The following is a 21,974-nucleotide window of genomic DNA, read 5'->3' as shown; positions in this document are numbered from 1 at the left end:
AAGATTCACTGGTAATTAAAACATCTGACTGCCCATCACGGCTAACCCTGGTGAACTGCATCCAGCCCGCAGGCTGCTTATTGCCTTCCTCTGGGCTAAATATTGGTTCAGGATATCAAAAATATAACATGCCAACGTTTTCACAGAACTGCTAATGTTTTAGACTACAATCCCATGGGGAAAAAAGGGGATTCAGGAAGAGGGGGAATTTAAAAAATTGCCCACTAAGCATCAGACATTCACTCTGATGAACTATATCTTGGATTGAGCATGCGACTAAGTCACTATGTGGGCAAGTTGGGACTTGTACAATTAGCTCTCCAACAATCCTGTTCCTTTCACAAGCCTTCCAAGAAACAATGACACACACCTGCTAATGAGATGTGGATAGTGAATAATTATAACATTTGGACATTTGGGTAGCAGAGCTCCTGAGATGATGGACACATGGGGTATGTCTAGACTACAGGGTTTTGTTGACAGAAGTTTTGTCGACAGATACTGTCGACAAAGCTTCTGTCGACAAAGAGCGTCTAGACTACATTCAGTTTTGTCGACAAAGCAAGCCGCGTTGTTGACAAAACCCTGTAGTCTAGACGCAAGCCTACAGGCAATAACACCTTCTGTCGACAGAACTCTGTCGACAGAAGGTGTTATGCCTTGTAAAATGAGGTTTACCAGCGTCGACAAAACTGCTGAGTTCTGTCGATGTTATGTCGACAGAACTCAGCGGTAGTGTAGACGCAGGTATAGTTTTGTCGACAAAAGTCCACTTTTGTCGACAAAACTCAGTAGTCTAGACACACCCATGCAGGCCCAGGGAGTCTGGCAGATGATCATCTGAGTTCATCTCAGGCCCTTGGCTCTGGACACAAATTACTCTTAACATACACCTATTCACTCTATTTAGCTCTTGGCCCTTCCTTCTGACTGGTTAGGCTCCACTGGCCATCTGTATCGGAGTTGCATACGATCTACATTCTCTCCATCAGCATTCAGCATAACCAGTTCCCTAAGATGACTTGCTTCCCACACCATCTGGTTGCTCAGCTGATTTGGGCAATCTGCCAAAATTCCTGGGCCAGTGACTCCATCAACTCAATGCCTGAGTGACACACATGGAGGTTCAAAAGAATAGCCACAGAAAACAACTGAACAAAGGGAAGGAGATAAAGAGGAACCTGGAGAACTAGATTTCTAGTCCTTGCTGCAAGATCTTGGGGAAGGATGAGAATGTAAGTTCAAAGTTGAGATGAACTCAAGAAATCATTTGCCAAACGTTTGTGGGCCAAAGAGACAGCCACCAGCTCATGAGGGTTTATTTTCCAGATTTGATTTTTTCATCCAATATAATGACTTTCAAGAGGTTTGGTAATTAAATTACTGCTTATTAAAGGCATCATCTTCAACAGCCAGAAATTACAGTTACCACCTTGGAAATGATTTCTTTCAGATGTGCCAACAGCTTCATTCAGTTTCATACAGCAATGTCAATAAATTAATTAGGGAGGTCTGTTGTTGTGTTTCTTATTTATATATTTATTTTTGTCCTGAAAAATTCAGAGGCATTGGTGGCTTTCTGCAAAGGTTTTCATTATTAATTGTTGTTGAAAGAATTACTTCATTGATCATTTAATCTTCAGAAAGAAAATGAATGCACTTCATGGCAATAAGAGGCTACAACAGTAAAGAATTTGAACAGCAATTATGATTTGTTTCTTAGCAACTAATAGCAAAAATTATGGGATTTGCTCTACCACCACACATTACAGAAATCATTACAGCTTTGGGAATATTGTAAAAATCGTTTCCTGTATAAGGTTGGGAATAATTTTCTTTTTCCACTATCATAGTGAAATTATTTTGGGACTGGTAGGTCAACCCCCAAAAGTAGTCTCATTACAAGTGCATTATTATTGTGTTTGTTATTGCCATTTGCGTCGCACTGTGCTGAACACTATCTGTTAAGTCATGCATAATAATTATGTTTAAAGAAGCATTTATATAAAACAAATTCCTTTAATAAACTGTGTGTGGGGGGGGGGGGAGGAAAGGGGGAGAGGAATAGGTCTCAAAGCCATTCGCTGCACTTAAAAAAAATCCTCTTGGTTAAAGCAAATAAACATTTCTAGTATGATTCTGAATGAAATCAATAGGGATTTCTACAGAACATACTAGAGAATAGAGAAAATATCCAAAAAATGTGAGTGGATCTGTTAAAATTAAATTCTCCAGGGAGTTTATAACCGCATTTTCCATAAAAATATCCACTTGAGACTCACATTTTCATAAAAATAGCACATCAAAATATAGATTTTCAGTAATCTCCCCCATAAAACATTACTTTAAAAAAAAGAAAATATGTATGTCATGTAGAAAATATTTAGCCAGCCCTAGGAACAACCTCTGTTTGGTGGGTGAAAAAAAAATCAATATTTTGGCACCCTCGGAAATGAAATGCTCATGTTTTATCTCTAGTTTGCACTCACAAGCAGATGGTACAAAGTGCAAGAACTCATGTTGGTGTTCACTGTGCAGAAGTGTTGCTGGCACAAATGGCTTCCACAAGAGAGATTATCTGGCTGAACACATACCTTTCAATATCAGAATCAGTTCTGAGAGTTAAGGATTGAATAACAAGATAAGAAACCAAGTATCAGACACATCTATACTTCTATATTAACATTGTATCTAATTAGATATCACAACAAAGAGATATTAAAATTATGGGTCAGAACTTTCACTAGAAATGACTTGATCCCTACTTATCAAAGATGGACTCTGGTAAATTAATTGCTTCATCACCACACCTGTGCAGGATTATTATTTTAGTGCTTTGTCCAGTCTAGTTTTAAATGTCTCAAATGGGGGGCTTTAACAGCTATTCTGCAGTCTGAACCATCTTATCCTTAAGAAGTTTATGGAAGCAATGAAGCAAAATAAATGTGATGCAACATATTGTAATGGACTAAGCTTCTGGCTGGTAATCAAAAACGCATGCATCCTAATCTCAAATTGTGGCTGTGTTTTCCTGCCTTTGGCAATAGGCAAGTCACTCAGGATGACATTTTCAAAAATGTCCTCTGCTTTTGGATACCCAATTTGGAAAACCTAAAGCCTGTCTTTTAAATGCTTTGTTCTCACTTGAATGAGATGGGAGTGCATTTCTGAAAATTAGGCCCTTGATATATTGTGCTGGGTCCCAAACAATTAAGGATCCAAATAAGGGCCATTTAAAAAAATATTTTGCATTGAACCAGTTTTGGTCCTGGTTCTAACATCAGATTTACATTAGTAATTCTATCACAGCAATGGAAATGCTCTTGATTTACACCAAAGTTGGGTCAGCAATAAGCCTGCTTGAAAACAATAAAGCTGATGACTTTCAGTGCTTTTCAAATAGATTCTCCTGAAGAAATGCTACATTACCCTTATTGAAAGTAGTTACCAGCTCCCATTACTTTGAGCTAAGTTGCTGATTCTTTAAAACCTGTGAATTAAAGAAGTTTCAGAGAGGTAACCGTGTATCTAATTAGATGTAAGGTGCCACGGGAATCCTCATTGTTTTTATGAATGGAAAGTTTACCACCGGTACAGAACCATCTTTCGTCTAGTATTTATAATGGGACTGAACTGATGAGGCCCTCAAATAAGATGGCTTCTTAATTCTTAAGGGTCTACACCGGGAATAGGTTGAAGAGAGACAAATGTGTATGGGATATGTCTCTGAGGGTGATGAAGCATGATAGCATGGTAGATTCCCAAACCTAAAATGCTAAAAGGGTGTAAATGGAATCTCCTTCTCCTAAAGAACAAAGTTCCACCTTCACTTTTTGTGCATCTATAGCTAAATTTTTTAAATGAAATTATTACACAGTAATTATGGCTGGAGGTTTTAATTTTTAAAACTCTCTCATGATTTTTAACCCAATCTAATTATTTTGGGGACATGCTGGGTCTGTGTCTCAGGCCTGGTCTACACTACAGTGGGAGAGGAGGGAGACCCTCCAGGTGTTCCACAACCATTAATGTAAGCTCAGTAATTCAGTAATGTAGCTTTATTGGCTGTTTGACCCCAACCCCTGCAAGCGGATCAAAATGGGTTCCAGCTTAGCTTCTTCCCCCATCTGCCTCTGCTTCATCAACTACCTTAACCTACACTGGGAAAGAAGAAGCTACTGTAGAGATGGGCCCTGCTAGAGGAGTCCCAGACACTATGATCCTGGCTCAGCAGACTTTGCTTACCTCAACTGCAAGTATAGTCCATCACACCAGCGCCGAAAAAATACTTTATTTATTAATAAGTCCCCACACTTACTATATTTTAATGGTCAGACATGTATGCAATGTGTGGATCACTATTACATATCACATGATTTATATTATTAGGAATGGAAACAAACCACCATGGACTAGCCCTTAAGGTCCTGCAATGAAGTAACATACGATGAGTGAATTTAGCAATACCTAGCATAATCACAGCATACTAATGTGAATACAATGCATTTTTAAACAAAGGTATATGATAATAGAACAGGGGAGGGATTGCGTGAGGATTACCTGTTGTGTTCCCTCCTTCTGGGGCATCTAGTATTGGACACTGTCAGCAAAAAAGATATTGGGCTAGATGGACTGTTGGTCTGACCCAGTATGGCTGTTCTTATGTTAACCGTTATTTTGTTCATACAGTGAACAGCAACAAATGAAAAGGATAAAATGGTTGGTTGGTTTTGCAAAGAAAATATGTAACATTTATAAACTTCAGAGGGTAGCCGAGTTAGTCTGTACAACATAAACTTAAAAAACAACAAAAGGTCTGGTAGCACTTTGTTAGTCTATAAAGTGCTACCAGACCTTTTGTTGTTTTTTAAGTTTGGCATTTATAGGCAGGCTATTTCCTTCAGCTTCAAAATCTTTTACAGATGCTAGCTAATTAGTCTTTACTACAAGCCAGGGAAAGCATCAGTTTAATTCACTTTTTTCATTCAGGGAAACTGAGGCAGGAGGTTAAGTGACACGCTCAGACAAATACCATTTTAAAGCAAGTTCTGTGCACCAACCATATGAATAGTTCCTCACATCTCTAACCCTTAATGTCTGACCATTAAGTTAACAAAACAATAATGACCCACCCTCCATACATCACCCAGAATTTTAGCACTGAAAATATCATACAACCCTCTTCTACAAAACTGTGTGTTATTCTGTAAAGTAGAAAAACACCCAAAGAGTGTAAGAAAAATGTTCAGAGTCAGAGAGGGTACATCCAAACAGTAGGGCTAAGGTCGAATTAATCTACAAAACTTGAGCCATGTCAACTGTGCAGCTTAAGTCAAAATAGCTTAATTCAGCTTTTGGCGAACAGAAGGAAGTTGAAGGAAGAGCACTCTTCCTTCAACTTCCCTTTCTCCTCATAAAATAACGGTTACAGGAGGCAGAGTAAAAACTCCTCCAGCTAGCCATTATGTCGAAATAATGGCTTTCAGTGTAGACATGCTCTTTGGGTATGTCTACACTGCCACCCTAGTTCGAACTAGGGTGGCTAATGTAGGCATTCGAACTTGCAAATGAAGCCCGGGATTTAGATATCCCAGGCTTCATTTGCATGTTTCTGGGTGCTGCCATTTTTAAATGCCCCATAGTTCAAACAACCTGCCCGCGGCTACACGCAGCACAGACTAGATGGTAGTTCGAATTAGGAGCTTTAATTCGAAATACCGTTATTCCACCTGCAAGGATGTTTAACAGTAGTTCGAATTAGGAGCTTTAATTCGAACTACCTAGCCAGTGCCGCGTGTAGCGATGGGCAGGTTGTTCGAACTACGGGTCATTTAAAAATGGCGGCACTCAGGAACATGCAAATGAAGCCCGGGATATTTAAATCCCAGGCTTCATTTGTAAGTTTGAATGCTAACAGTAGCCACCCTAGCGAACTAGGGTGGCAGTGTAGACATACCCTTTGTTATTTCGGGATAATGTCAGTTATTCCAAAATAATGCTGCAGTGTATACATAGCCCGAATGAGTTCTATACTAAAAATTTAGAAGATGAGGATGATTTGAGTTTAGAAAAGAGAACAATAAGAAGAAGCATAACAAAGTTACGAAAAAAATGAATGCTATGAAGACAATGAGCAAGGCATATCGAGTTTCTCTTTCTTATAATATTAGAGAAAGGTCTGCCGCCTGGAGAACACTTTCCTCTGTATGCTATCCTGGCCCTAGCCCTGCCTGAGTGCCACATCTATCTTCCATTAGCGCGGTTCCTCAGTTTCTATACATCAGTGCAGGAGAAGCATTAATGTGGATCAGAAAAGCTATGCTTTTCCAAAAAAAAAAAAAAAATCAAACTGACTAGGATGTCTGTACACGTTTCATAAATAATAGAAATTAGAGACAGAAAAGACCCATTACACTCAAAGACCTCTCCACTCCATCCCCAGTGGCCATTGCAAGTTCGTTCCCTGCTGCACATCTAGTATTTTGTCCAGATTTGTTTTGGATATCCACAGCAAGGAAGCTTCCTTACTTCTCCTTGGGGGACTATTCCGCAGCCTACCATGTTGCACTTGTAAAAGTCTCCCTATTTTTTTTAATCCTATTATTCCTATTTGCACTTTCCTCCTTCTGCCAGCCACACTCCTCAAACTCACAGGGGACCCCCAGTCATGCAGAGGGCACTCAGCAATTGTGCTGGCAGTTCAAAGAAAGCACATCCATCAGTTCTGCTCCACTCCTCTTCCCACAATTTTCATCTCCCTTCCAGCTTTGTTTCCTTGTGTTTCCGGCACTATGCAGTGGAGGAAAGCATCGGACCCAATATGTGATCCCTCCTCCCCTTGTTAAATAATCCTCTTCTGAATTTGCCTGTTACCTACAGCTCAGCAGCAGAATAAAATTTGGCTTTACATATCTGTCTGCATCTAGTATATTTGTGACTTTGTATTCCCTGTTGCCAAGCACTGCTGGCAATGTAGGTCTCTCTTGGCATTGTGCTATTAACTATGTGTTAGTTTTGGACTCCTGCTATTCCCAACGCACCAGGTTTTCCAAATGCTCTTCATTCTCACATAACACTATGCGTGCTCTTAACAACTTCTTTGCTGTGCACATTTCCCCAGTACCATCTGCACTATCATGAGCTTTGTTTTCTCTCTCTTGTTCCCCGCCTCCTTCCCATTCTCATCTTCAAGGTACTTGGTGTGATGATCCATGAATAATGAATAAATGCATCCTGGAGAATTTAGACTAAAACACTTGCCATAAGACTCTGTAAATCATCTTACATTTGTTAGTTTCAGCAAGTAGGCAAATTCCTGAGGATTATTTCTCTTCAAGGGCCCAATTCTACTCCAGTTGATGTCAATGGGAATTTTGCTATTGATTTTAAGGAGAGAAAGATTGGGTCTTAGACTGGCAGGAGCTATTCTATTCTATCCAGGCTCAGATACCACATTCATCATAGTACTACGCTAAATGCTTTCCAGAAGAGCATTAAGCAGTGTGAGTACGTAGCTGCACTATCCTACTCCCATTGAGATCAATGAGAATGTTGCTATTAACAAGATTAGTGCACAAGCACTCTTAAGAGCGGACTCACTTGGCAATGGGCCAGTGATGGGTGTGTGTAAAACTGCACAATAAGCGGCAGCACCCACCAGACTGTCTCTCCACAATCTTCAACCAGAAATGGCCAAACATTAGCGAGAAAAGCTCACTTGTCCTGTTTGGGGTAGGTTGTATGTATCCCAGATACCTTCTGAGTGTGGTACACTGTCTCATGTAGTGGCACTTATACAGAGGGGAAGAATGAGTGTGCTCTATGGCTTTAGCTGAGAGCCACCTGGCTTTTAGATCAAACAGTAGAGGCTTATGCACTAAGCTCCAGAGGTGGCAGGTTTGGTTCAGCTTGTCAGTGTTACAAGTGGGGGCTTGTCTGGGATTTCAATGGGATGTCTCTGAAGCTTGGGAGGTGTGCCCTCAGCTAGGGAAAGTATGTAACCCATATACCTTCTGGGTGTGGCTCACTGTCCCAAGTAGTGGCACTTAAGGTGTGTTTAAGGTATATATATATATGAGCTTTTGTGGGCAAAACTCACCTCCCCAGATGAGCAGAGTGGAGAAAAAAGGGGGAACCTCACAATACATAAGAGAAAAAGAAGGGAGAGGGAGGAAAAAAGTACCTGTTAATTGTAGTGCCGGTGCTAATGAGGCTAACTGAGTGGGCTGGAAGAGTCCCAGATTTAGCTTTTGATGTCAATTGGGTGTTGAATATAATGGTCTATCCAGTTCAAGTTTTTGTTCAGATCATGAGAGTGTGTCAAATATCCATGAGAAGGCCAGTTCCACAGAGTTTGCTCACTCTACAGCTAAGCTGAGAGCCAGCTGGCTTTTAGCTCACGCAGCAGAGGCTTATGCACTAAGCTCCAGACATCCCAGGTTCAGTGCTGCCTGTCAGCGTTACATGTATCTAGAAAACAACTGCTTAAAAGAGAGAGGAGACAGTTACTGTATATGGGAGCTGGTGAAAAGACAGGTTGAGAACTAAATGTAAAACATCAAGTAAAAATTACAATGTATCTGATGTGAAACTAGGTAGGCAAAGGTGCCCTCTGAAAAGATTCCACTGGTTGTGAGAATCCCAGGGGAAACACATGTATAATTTGAGTGAAAATACACTATGCAACAACTTAGCAGAGGTTCTCACACTGAAATCAAGCTCAAATGCAACAAACAGCAGAATTCACTAGAGGTTTGAAATCAATAGCAGAACTCCCAGTGACGTCAACGAGAACAGAGATTGGGCTCCGAGAGAAAGTAACAATCCCCCACAGATTCCAAGAGGAGTTAGCCTGGTCCTGATTATGGGCTCCTTGTGGGCACAGCCTTGCCACGCAGAGCTGCACTACCACAGAGAGAACACTGGGAGACATTCTGGTTCAAGGAAGAGCCTCCGCATGTGCTGAGTTAGGGCACCTGCTGCTACCACCCTTTATGACAGATTTCCAATGACTGGTGAATAGCTCACATCAGGCATACACCCTTACCTCCTTGCAGGCCCTTTTGGGTGCCATGCATACTTAGGGAAACAGAGAGTGAGCAATCCCAGTTGTCCCTGGGAAGGGGACTGAAAAGTCTTCATACGTGGACTACAGAGGTTTAAGTGAGTCTCCTCCTACCCTTCCAACCCTCCATATTTCCCCACACTGCAAACCCAAGTAAGCACCAGGAAGAATCTATACAGGCATAAGGAATGACATAGGTTTAACATCCCTGAGTCTTTTAGTAGTTCTGCAAGGAGAAAGGAAGCAAGGCCCAGAGCAAAACCAAAGCCTTAGACTGAAGTCCCAGAAATATTATGGATTGACATTCAAATGGAGGTGTCAACATGAAATCTACCCAATTTAACAAAAAGTGAGTTCAGAATATTAATTCGAAGGAAAAACACCTCTCAGAGTTCTGCTAATATAGGTGGCTTTGTAATCACATCTTCTTTCCTTTTATTTTCTTTTTCAAAGTGGTTTTCCCCCTCCTCTGCTTCTGTGTGGTAGACTTCCAGAAACAAAAGGGGAAATGATTAAGTAAGGCTCAGATTAAATAAGTTGTGATGATTTCAGAGGAGACTCCATATGAGATCAAAGGATCCTGATGAAGGATTGAGACTTAAATTATAGTTAGAGACATGCACGGATACAAAATGTGCATCTACATCTATATCTGCAAAAATGAGCTGGGGATAACCACATTCAAATTCATGGATGTGAGTACCCGTGAATCTGCAGAGGGCCCAGTCATACTGGCTGTTCACACAGAATGGGATATGTCCATATTCCAAAGCTAAATTAAGACAGAAATAGAGAAACTTGCTGTCAGCCGACGGTCAGGGCAGTGTGTGTGTATATGCTTCCGAGAAAAGGTTTAACGTCCGTGTCTTTACTGCTAGGACCGGGGTCCCGTCGCAGAGGGTGGCCAGCAGGCCAACAGATGCCCCGTTATATAGGAAGAGCTTATTACGCCTTAGATTTTAGCTGCTAGAACACAGGGGTTCCTTCGCAGCGGGCAGCCTAGGAAAGGCTGAACAGGTGCCCCAACGGATCTTGTCACCTGGGAGTGACACAGATCCAAACACCCAAGCTCTCCCTATGTCTGTCCCTTTATGACCGGCTGAAGTTCTTTTAAATTGTGCTTGGTTCTATTACAGCAACTGAAGGAGTCAGGTTAAAGCTTAAACAGTTAGGCTACGTCTACACTGGCCCCTTTTCCGGAAGGGGCATGTAAATTTCAGCAGTCGTCGTAGGGAAATCCGCGGGGGATTTAAATATCCCCCGCGGCATTTAAATAAAAATGTCCGCCGCTTTGAAGTAAGAATAAGAGCCTCCGGAAAAGGGCACTTTTTCCGGAGGATCGGGGCCAGTCTAGACGCTCTTTTCCGGCTTTTTTAAAAGCCGGAAAAAAGCGGCGGACATTTTTATTTAAATGCCGCGGGGGATATTTAAATCCCCCGCGGATTTCCCTATGACGACTGCTGAAATTTACATGCCCCTTCCAGAAGAGGGGCCAGTGTAGACGTAGCCTTACAGGTTTATTAAAGAAGCTTATAAATCATATGGTTACAATGGCTATTGCTCTATTTCTTAAATGCTAGCAAATATATATATATATGTCTTAACAATGATTACAGGAAAAAGGTAAAGATAGAAAATAGAAATAATGGTACCAAGTGACAGCTTAATCTTTAAAGAGCTCTAACACTATGTATATATATATACTTAAACAAAGGACCACATCCAGGTACAATTTTTACCCCTTTCTGTGCCTCTCGACTCCAGCATGTCAGGCCAGGGCCGGTCTCTCAATTCCTAGGAATGACGAATACGAGGTGGGCGTCCCCTTGGAACCTCGGGAGATCAAACACCAAACCCGACCAGCAGATAGATGGTAGATTGACACTCAGAGAAAATGTGCTGCTGGACCCATCTATATACCCCTGGAGGCCCATATCCTCTTTCTTCTCTACGATGCCTAATTGTACTGGTCCGTTTTGTGGTGCCAGTTCTTACAAGCAAGTTTCAAGTTAATTTACACTTGCAAGAGAGATAACTAAATTGTGAATACTAGACATTTTTTTACTGGGCGAGAGATTCCTCCCCCCGCGGATGGCTGTGTGTTCGTATCAATATGGGTTTGAGTCAAGGGCACTCCTTGGCAGCCTCTTGGTCAGCAATTGGCGTATCTCTGTTTATAGCCATTCACGGTCACAGCAGCCTGGGCCTTCTGCTCTGTGTGCCCTGTATGCTCCAGGCAAGCAAAAATGGATGTTACAAGAGGGGTTCCTGTCTGGCTACACTTGCATTTTTATACAATCTCATCTTTTAGTCACATCAACTTAGAAGAGTTAACTGCCTCATGACTAATGAACTGTAGGTTGCTTTTGTACCTCTAGATTTTTTTATTGTAAAATCATCATCATCGTGATGAGAACATGTAGTTGTGAAAAATGTATTAACCTGTCTCATTTTATATAGACATTTTATAATAAATCCCAATGTGTGTAGTCTATATTTACATCAAAGCAACTGCATATAGTTACTGCCTTTGCATCTTTCCATGTCTAGCTGTCCATCTTGTTGAAGAATGGAGGTCAAATTTTGGTCCAACACTTTGGACCAAGTTTTACCCTGCCTACCTCAGCAACACCAGAGCCCGGCCTTCTCTTGCATCCCACTACTGGCTTCCAGCATTATGGATAGCAGTGAAGGTCAGGCTTCATAGAGTGGCTAAATCCTACCCTTTTCCCAGGTGGGCAGCAGAACTGGGCAGAACCTTGGTTCAGCATCCTCAGTATGTCAGGTAACATACATACACTGCCTGGAAGAATCCAAACCATCACACACATTTTGTTCAGGCTCTTTCAATCCAGCCATCACGGACCAAAGAAAGAACAATAAAAGAAATTCAGGTGCCTGAAGGGAAAATACGAGAGTGAGTCAGAATCTTCTTCTGGGGCTGCTTCTGAGGCCTTACTCAGGCCTGCTGGGAAAGTCACAGTTGAGCATTTCACAAAATAAACTTGATCATATTAGGAGACTGCTTTACAGAAAATAAAGGGAGCAATCTGAAATGTAGCATTATATTATACACGCCTGAGTGTGTGTGAGTATGGGACAGAGATATTACTGTCATCCTTCACCCTCATTCCACTAACTCAAATGGGTTTTAAAATAAAAGATTTAATTTTTTTCAAATCATTGAACAAAAGTTGATTATTGAGCAGCCATATTGTGGTTGATTTGAAATTCAATAAAACCAGCTCTGTTATAGGTCTCAATCAATATCTGTCTAATGTAATGTCAAAGTTTATTACCAAAACCAGAGGAACTGAAATAATATCACACTTTTTTTTTTACCAGCTCTTCTAAGCTGTCCTCTTTTTGTAGAGGGAGCAGAGGGTCTGATTCTGAATTTTTTTATTCTGCAAGTCCTCCCAATCTCTACTCAGCATGAATAAAAGTACCTGAATGTCTTTTATTGTTAATTCTTTGGTTAGCGATGGATGGATTGAAAGGGACTGGACAAAATGTTTGTGATGGTTTGGATTCTTCCAGGAGAGCAGGCATGGGGGTTAGCCCTGGGTTTTGATCTCTGCCAAGAAGGTCAAGATCCCTAGAACAGTACAGTTTCTGTTCGAAAGGGGCCTGGACTTAACATCACAAATGAGATTTCTGGCACCCCACCAGATCGATATACCAAAAGTAGGTTAGCCTCTCAGATGAACTGGGCTCCAATTAGTTCAGACATATAACAGAGCTAGTTTTTAAAAAAAATTGCAAATCAACCACCATATGGCTGCCCAATAATATTATAATGAACCAGAGAGATGACAGTTTCTGTGGACCCCAAGCAGAATGGTGCAGGTCTTCAGCAGCGATTTAAAGGGCTCAGTGCTTCAGTCACCACCACTGTAGCAGGAGCAGCTATGGCCACGAGCCTTGGGCCTTTTGAATTGCCAAGACCTAGGGCAGGCCTGGGCAAAATACGGCCCGCAGGCCAGATCCTGCCTGACAAGCCACTGGATCCAGCCCGCAGAGGCAGCGGAGAGACCCAGGCAGGCTCCTCTGCTTGCCCCACAGCCATGCACTCTGTGCAGAAACGTGGCTGCCGGGCTTCCTTGCTGTTTCAAAACTGGAGGGAAGGGAGAGAAGTTTCAGGAACCGTTCCACCCCCAGCACAATCCCATTGGCCAGTTTTGGCCAGAAGCCAGCCAATAGGACTGCTTGTTTGAATAACAGGCAGCCAAGAATAACCATACCCCCTCTCCTTGGGTCAGTTATTCAATGAAGCATATGGCCAGGCAAGCAGGCAGTCTGGCTGGTTGGGAAATGTTTTAAGCTCTGTAAGCCTTAGCTCTGCAGGCAGGCAGACTGGTTTGGCCGCTGGCTGGTAAGTCTCCTGGCCACAGCCTCCTCTGTCACCCCAACCCCTCTCTGTCCCAATCCTCTGCCCCACCACTCAACATACCCAAACTCTCTGTCCCCCTCTGGCACCTATACATCCTCCCAGATCTGTCACCCCAATCTCCTGCCCCTGATCACAAAACTCCCTCCCAGACTCCAGTCTTCCTCCTGCACCTCAGTATTCCTTTCCCCAAGATCACTTCTGTATCCAACTCCATCCCAGACCCTGCATCTCTTACATTATCATCATGGTAGAGTGTGGCCCTTGACTCCTTTCCAAAATCTTGGAGTGGCCCCCCCGTCAAAAATTATTGCCCACCCTTGCCCTAGGGCAACTGCCCTCTGTTCCCCTCCCCCTGATCAGCAGGCCCGCAGTGAACAAATGTCACTCTTGTACACCAATATCTATCTGATGTGTTAACTGATGTCAATCATCTGATTCAGTAATAAAGTCAGTGTGAAAGTATCTTTCCATGAATCAGTATCAACTACTTAAAAAGCAAATATTTCCTGTTTGTGTTCACATTTATGGTATTTTGCATATATGCCACCAAAAGTTTCATTTGGTGTTTATGTAGTAATAGGAGACCCACGTCCTGTAAGAATTGTCTCTCTAACTGGTACTGGGGTCTACAATCTTCTCTTAGTCACACAGCTGCTCTTCCATTCTAGGGCTACTGAGAGGATTGGATACCCGAGCACCTAATTTTTATGCTGAGAACAGCAATTAAGCACTCAGATTGGTCCAAGCATTTTGAGCAGCCCTTGAGTATTGAGAATCAGGGTATGTCTACACTACCGCCCTAGTTCGAACTGGGGGGGGGGGTAATGTAGTCATACAGAGTTGCCAATGAAGCCCGAGATTTGAATTTCCCAGGCTTCATTTGCATAAAGCCGGCGGGCGCCATTTTTAAATGCCAGCTAGGTGGGACCCCGTGCCGCGCGACTACACGCGGCACGGACTAGTTAGTTCGGATTAGGCTTCCCAATCCGAACTAGCTGTACACCTCGAGGTGTAGAACGAGGTGTACAGCTAGTTCAGATTAGGAAGCCTAATCCGAACTAGCTAGTCCATGCCGCATGTAGCCGCGCGGCACGGGGTCCCACCTAGCCGGCATTTAAAAATGGCGCCCGCCGGCTTTATGCAAATGAAGTCCGGGAAATTCAAATCCCGGGCTTCATTTGCAACTTCGTATGACTACATTACCCCCCCCTAGATCGAACTGGGGGGTAGTGTAGACATACCCTCATGGTTCATGCATACGAGGCAACTTGAGGCTTACTTCTAGAAAAGCTGTGGACAACATTTAGCCCAGGATATTGCTGGTGAATTCTAGAATAAATCTGAGAAGAAGAAACTATGCACAGATAAGTTTAAGCACTAGCAGAGTCCCCAGACAAGTAGAAATAAATCTTAAACTCACATGTCACCTTGTTTATTGTTAATAGCATGCACACAATCTGAGTTGAGGATAAAAAATGACTGAGAGATCACACTCACACTCCAAATATCCCCTCAGCTATTGCCTCCAAACCCCATGGACAGTAAGAACAGTGCTCTTTCACTCACACATACTTCTCTCTCCTAAAGTAGGTTACATTGCTTTGATCAGCCTCTCCATAAAATCAGTGGTGAGAATTCTATTGCTATTAATGCGAGTTGGATCTGGCACGATACAGACAGGGTTAAGAATTTCAGGATCAGGCACTTTTCTCAATTTCTTGAAGGATCGGGCACATTGTGATACAGTTGTGCTCTAGCAGGGCCTGATCTGACTCCACTGAAGTAAATGGAACCTTTGGCATCAATGGAAGCATAACTTCTGGGGTCATATAGAATCATAGAATACTAGGACTAGAAGGGACCTCGAGAGGTCATTGAGTCCAGTCCCCTGCCCTCATGGCAGGACCAAATACTGTCTAGACCATCCCTGACAGACATTTATCTAACCTACTCTTCAATATCTCCAGAGATGGAGATTCCACAACCTCCCTGGGCAATTTATTCCAGTGTTTGACTACCCTGACCGTTAGGAACTTTTTCCTAATGTCCAACCTAAACCTCCCTTGCTGCTGTTTAAGCCCATTGCTTCTTGTTCTATACTCAGAGGCCAAGATGAACAAGTTTTCTCCCTCCTCCTTATGATACCCTTTTAGATATCTGAAAATGGCTATCATGTCCCCCCTTAATCGTCTCTTTTCTAAACTAAACAAACCCAATTCTTTCAGCTTTCCTTCATAGGTCATGTTCTCTAGACCTTTAATCATTCTTGTTGCTCTTCTCTGGACCCTCTCCAATTTCTCCACATCCTTCTTGAAATTTGGTGCCCAGAACTGGACACAATACTCCAACTGAGGCCTAACCAGCACAGAGTAGAGCGGAAGAATGACTTCTCGTGTCTTGCTCACAACACACCTGTTAATGCATCCCAGAATCATGTTTGCTTTTTCTGCAACAGCATCACACTGCTGACTCATATTCAGCCTGTGGTCCACTATAACCCCTAGATCCCTTTCTGCCATACTCCTTCCTAGGCAGTCGCTTCCCATTCTGTATGTGTATGAAACTGATTGTTCCTCCCTAAGTGGAACACTTTGCATTTGTCTTTATTAAACTTCATCCTGTTTACCTCAGACCATTTCTCCTATTTGTCCAGATCATTTTGAATTATGACCCTATCCTCCAGATTAGTCACAACCCCTTCCACCTTGGTATCATCTGCAAATAATAAGCATACTTTCTATGCCGATATCTAAATCGTTGATGAACAGAACCGGTCTCAAAACAGATCCCTGAGGAACCCCACTTGTTGTTATCTCTGAATAGAGGAATACATTTAAAACTATAGTACATGAACTGCATTTCTTACCTAGGCAAGATTCCCCATCAGCTTCAGGCCCTTTATTTCTGAACACAGGTTACTGTACAGCAAATAAAATTGTCCCACAATCACACACAATTTAATTTAGTTTAAGTATGTTTTCATGTATCATTTTGAAAAGCAATTGTTGGGTCTTGTATTAAGTGTTTAAGGCTTTTTTTCCTCCCCTTGTGAATCTGTATTGCCACAAGCACAGGATTTAAAGAATCCTTAATCCATATTCCATTAGTGTGGTATAGCAGACGCCTTACTTTTCGAAAATGTGTTCAATTTAAGAGATAACTAGCATGTTAAGGAAAAAAGGAACAAATTTGAAATGTTAATAATGTATAACAAAGCAAGTATTTGGGGGCATATATTAGCACTTTCATCATAATTAGTTTGTAACCTAAATACATATTTTCAGGATAAATTGCTGACCCTCTTTGACCTCCATGGGAGGCTGAGTAGCTACTTCAGAGTTTAATCTGCAGTGAAAAGGCTAGAGAAGAATAATTTAGCCCTTGAAATAAGAATGAACATCTTTTAATGATGCCCATGGATTCAGGGTTTAACCCTTGCACTGAAAAGCGAGGGCTAGTCTCAAAAGGGCTGGCAATAACTTAGCTCACAAATAAAAAAGAGATTGCAAACAGACTAAATGCAGAGCCTAGAGAAAGATGGATTGTTCATTTTAAAGGCAAAGCAGAAAAAGGTTCTGGTTGGTAAAACAACCGAGGCTTGGACTCTATAACAAAATGGCTTTCCACAGCTGAAAATGTCATAACACGTAATGGTAACAATGCTTGAGAGACCACAGTTGAATTGCAGGAGCTGCAGGTAGGTCAGAGATTGCAAGTAATAATAGCAAGTTTCTAGGTCTCCAAATGACAGACAAAGGGGTTAAATTCAGGGTAAATGACCCTGGTAAAAGGAAAAAATCCAGAGAGGAATTGAGGGCAAATGGACTTTACTGAGACACTTCAAGTTACTAGAATGGATTCTTGCTAGGAAATATTTTTAGATTATTCCATAAAAAACCTTCAGAGTGCAATTCAAAAATGATAATGTCTGAAAAAAGTATAAGGGAAAGAGGTTATGTGTCTGAATTAGGTAGGACTCCTAGTTCCTGCAACAAGTGCCTCTTATTGTTTATTTCATTGTATTAAATAGCACTAATTCATCCACATATCTTGAAATGACCATGTTGAAACACATGCATTATTAAAACAGATTTATACTGTGCAGAGTCAGAGCTTGTGTGATAAAATTAAACCATAGTCAGAGTTACAGAATTCAGCCTGTTCTGTCTGCAGTCTCTTTGATTATATAACTCAGAAGAATGACTTACTATTATGCAAAAGAGCAGAGTCTGATTTGACAAATGCCTGTTTTCTTCCCATCTCCAAGCCAAATGTTCCTAACATGATTAAATCTAATTGATCTAAATTTGAACAATTTATTTATCCAAGCCCTCATCCATCATCACTTTAAGTGCTAAGAAACAAACTTTGCTTCTTAAAGCAATCCTCTAAATTAAGAATCAGTCAAGCCTGTCTTACGACTGGTCATCTATCAAAACTCCAACTACAGTCCAGATTTATTATTGTCAAGAAAGATAAATCAATTCATTATAAACATCATAGACACTGAAGTTCCTTCTTTGAAAATAAATATAAAATATTATGATTGGTTGGTTTTTTTAAACACAGCATTGTTTTTGTGATTACCAGCTAATGGTCAACTGATGGAAAATGGCTTAATGAAAATATTGGCACAACCTGCTCCCATTCAAGTAGTCAGTGGAAGTCTGACAATTGATTTTGATGGGAGCAAGACCTTGCTTTACATCACTGAACTTTTATCTTAGTACATCAGCTCTAGTCCTTTAGGTAGCTAGAAGCTGAGATCCTATTGACTTCCATAAATGACAGGATTACAGCACAGACTGTTTTCAAGTGCTTAGCTATGAATAATGATATTGCAAACCCTTAACCTGATGGATAGTGGAAATCCTTGATTTGCAAGATCTGAGCTGCTGTGAAGCATGTGATATGCAGAGATGCAGACCCAAAATAATATTTATGAAACAATCCCCTTGACATACTGAAATCTGATGTTATTAGATTAGTTTTGAGGACACTGTTCGTTAGTCCTCTACAGTGACAGAGCATCTTTAGTCATGGGAAAATACAAACAGAGCATAAGAAAAACTGATAATAAAGTGTGAACTACTCTGGGAGAGGGAAGACTTTACCTTCCCTCATTTCTATTTTTCATTACAAATCACCTTTTTGCATATCACGAATCTGGCATAAATTTATTACTCTTTTAGTAGAGTAATAAAATCACATTAATTGTAGACATTAGCCAGTCCATTAAACATATTGTATTATATTAAAAGCCTAGCTTTCCACTGATGTGTAAGTTATACCTAAGAAACACTAGGACCTGACACACAAAAAAGCACATGGAGAAAATTATTCTTAAGGTATAGTTTGCAACTGCCATGGCACAAGGCCTCTGAAGCTGTCTCTACACTGGCAAATTATTCCGGAAAATCAGCCCCTTTTCCGGAAAAACTTGCCAGCTGTCTACACTGGCCGCTTGAATTTCCGGAAAAGCACTGATGATCTAATGTAAAATCATCAGTGCTTTTCCGGAAAAACTATGCTGCTCCCATTCGGGCAAAAGTCTTTTTCCGGAAAACTGTTCCGGAAAAGGGCCAGTGTAGACAGCACAGTAGTGTTTTCCGCAAAAAAGCCCTGATCACGAAAATGGCAATCGGGGCTTTTTTGCGGAAAAGCACGTCTAGATTGGCCACGGACTGTTTTCCACAAAAAGTGCTTTTCTGGAAAAGCATCCTGCCAATCTACACACGCTTTTCCGAAAATGCTTTTAACGGAAAACTTTTCCGTTAAAAGCATTTCCAGAAAATCATGCCAGTGTAGACATAGCCTGAATGTCCATCTCCACAGCAAGTAGACACCCACTGCTGACCCATGCCAATCAACTTGGACACATGGGGCTTGGGCTGCAAGGCTGTTTCATGGCTATGAGGATTTTTGGGCAGGTGTTCGAGCTCTGGTACCCTCCCACTTTTCAGGATCCTAGAGCCTAGGCCTGAGCCCAAGCCAGGTAGTCTACACAGCAATGAAACAACCACATACACCCCCTTAGCCAAAGCTCAAGTTGGCTGCCATGGGCCAGTTGTAGGCATCTAGTTGGCTGTATAGACATACCCTAGAGCTTATAGGTATGAAGGAGGGATTTCCTTCAGTGTTATTATGCCAGCTAGCCAAGGAGGTTGGCCATAGCTCTTTATTATTTCAGGTCTATATTTGAAAGGATCCTCATCCTGAACTCTATCTTCAAATGTAGAATTCTGACTGGTTTAAAACAATGCAGGTTTGCTCCCATAAAACCTATTTAGCTTTCCTCATTCATGAAGGTGTCAAAAATGCTGACTAGGCTCTGAGTAAATATTATAAAGCCACCTTAAAAACTATGGTTGTTCTAAAATGTTCAAATAAATCAATATACATAATACATAAACAACACATATAATGAACTCAGAATTGTGCATCACCTTTACATTAATGTCAATGTTGTGTATGTGCATACCCCACACAGGATGTCAGCAGTTAAAAACTCTGTCGGGTATGTACCTCCCATATGGATCTTGTGTCACAACAGTGATGAAAATTGTCATTATGGAACTGCTGTTTCTGAAAGGCATGTCCCTTTGGGCACCTTTGAACCTTTAAAATCTCTGTATTCCAATGGAGGAGGAAAAAAAATCACATTTGAACAGTTCTACTTTTCATTTATAAAAAAATGTTAGTAGCAGGTTTCGTATTGCCACATGCTCACACTTCCACTGTCTTTCCCAGATATGCAAGTATACCCATTATGTGCGGTAAGCCCCTTTAGTTAAATAGTCACAAAAGAAAACATTTCCACTTCTCACTCCAGTTATTTTCTAAACAAAACAAGCAGCTAAGCAAAGAATAATGAATACAAATTAGATGAGTTTTTTTGTTGTTAAAGGCAGCCATTAGGCCTTACCATTTTTCCAGCATTATGCTGTAAGAATGCAGTATTTGCCATGGGATATAATTGCTACTTACAAGCAAACTGAAGTTTTGCCTCTCTGCTAACAATGGTCCCAAATGAGTTTGTTGCTATGCACTGATACATTCCAATATCTTGGGTTTTATTGGGGTTATTGATCAACAAGCTGCCTCCCACTACACTGTAGCGGTAATCCATACCAACGTCAACATTGGTCCCATTTAACTTCCACCTAGAATACAAAAATGCCAGGAGTTGAATTCTGCTAACATAAACCAGTGTTTCTGTGCATTTCTAAAGCAACGTGTAGTAAATACAGAAAACATTTAAATCCATTTGATTTCTTATATTTAAAACCAGCATGAAAATGAATGTTTCCTGCACAGCATTGAAACATTCTAATATTTCACTTTTAGAGCAACATCGTTAACATATATTTCAGTCACTGATATGATTAATGTTCTTATTGTTTTTGCGGTTGTTATTGATGTTGTTAGTTTTTTGAATTAATCATTTTGCAAGGGGAAGCCCCCAAAGTATTTTTGAACCACTCAATTCCATAGTAGCTTTTTTTCTTTTTCTGTCTTAGTTGTTTGTTTTTACATTTAAGAAAACTCACTCACAGCAGATGTTTTAACAAACGGGAGTATCAAGATTTTCTAACAGCACAGCTCCCCAAATACAGCTGCCATCTCTAGCAGCCCATGATGGAACATATAAAGGGTTAGATCCTCAGATCAGTTCCCTCTATTAGAACCTACAGGGAAGACATTTGAATATATTTGTATGAGTGAATCACTCAACTCTACTACATTAAATGCCAAGTATTGCTAGAAGACAGCAACAGGATTGGGGTCTTATGATTTGAATCTGTTTCAAAGTGGCATTTATACTAGAGAGCAAAATTGTGATGGGGGAGAAAGGGTGGAGGGATAAGAAGGAGAACACCAGGTTAAATTTGTTAGAACAAGATGAATTGTGTACAATAACAACAGCACCACTACATTTTGTAGCGTCTTTCATCCAGGGTTCTCAAAGTACTTTATAAAGCCAATAGCATTATTGAAATTTTACATCTTTTTAAGACAGGGGAGCACACGGAGCTTAAGGAACAGATTCTCAGTTCTACATGCAGATAATTTGCTCAGAAATGATCATGATTGTGCCCAGAAAGTTTGACATCACACTGCTCATTTGCACACAGCGCTACTGTGCAATTTTTTCTTGGGGGGGGAGGGAGGGAGAAAGGTGTCAAAACCAGTTTTTAAACATTAAAGTTTAGGGGATTTTAGACAAATTCAGTGTATTGCAATAAAGATTTTAATCACAAAAATCTCATTTAATGGATCAAAGCAACTCTTAAGAAGCCTTAACAATATACGAATAGGATGCAATTAACTCATTTATTGTGTTTAGTGTGTTCCATGGGTTTTAAAAGTGCTAAGCCAGAGTAATCAATTTTATAAATTCAAAAGCGAAACACATCAGCAAATACATCATACCCCAATTTTTAAAAGAACTTCTCTGTGTGAGATGCATACAGATGCGTGCCTTGGGTAGACACTATCATGGACAGACTATGCTAA

At 41.0% G+C, this 21,974-nt stretch overlaps 1 protein-coding gene across 13 annotated transcripts in view; it reads right to left on the bottom strand.

Moving 5' to 3' along the window:
- The window catches only part of LOC102454172 (contactin-4), a 731,510-nt gene that overhangs the window by 252,808 nt on the left and 456,728 nt on the right, over positions 1-21,974 (bottom strand). For 12 of the 13 annotated variants that reach the window (XM_075938683.1, XM_075938679.1, XM_075938672.1 and 9 more), the window contains one exon: positions 20,445-20,620. The exons of the other annotated variant lie outside the window; for it this stretch is intronic. In XM_075938683.1, the coding sequence (XP_075794798.1) occupies positions 20,445-20,620 (176 nt within the window). The remainder of the gene's footprint in view (positions 1-20,444; positions 20,621-21,974) is intronic. 13 annotated transcript variants of the gene reach the window in all.

Source organism: Pelodiscus sinensis, chromosome 11 (genome assembly GCF_049634645.1).
Source record: "Pelodiscus sinensis isolate JC-2024 chromosome 11, ASM4963464v1, whole genome shotgun sequence".
In the NCBI taxonomy this organism is placed as follows: Eukaryota; Metazoa; Chordata; order Testudines; family Trionychidae; genus Pelodiscus; species Pelodiscus sinensis.
This window is presented reverse-complemented; position numbering and strand designations above follow the sequence as displayed.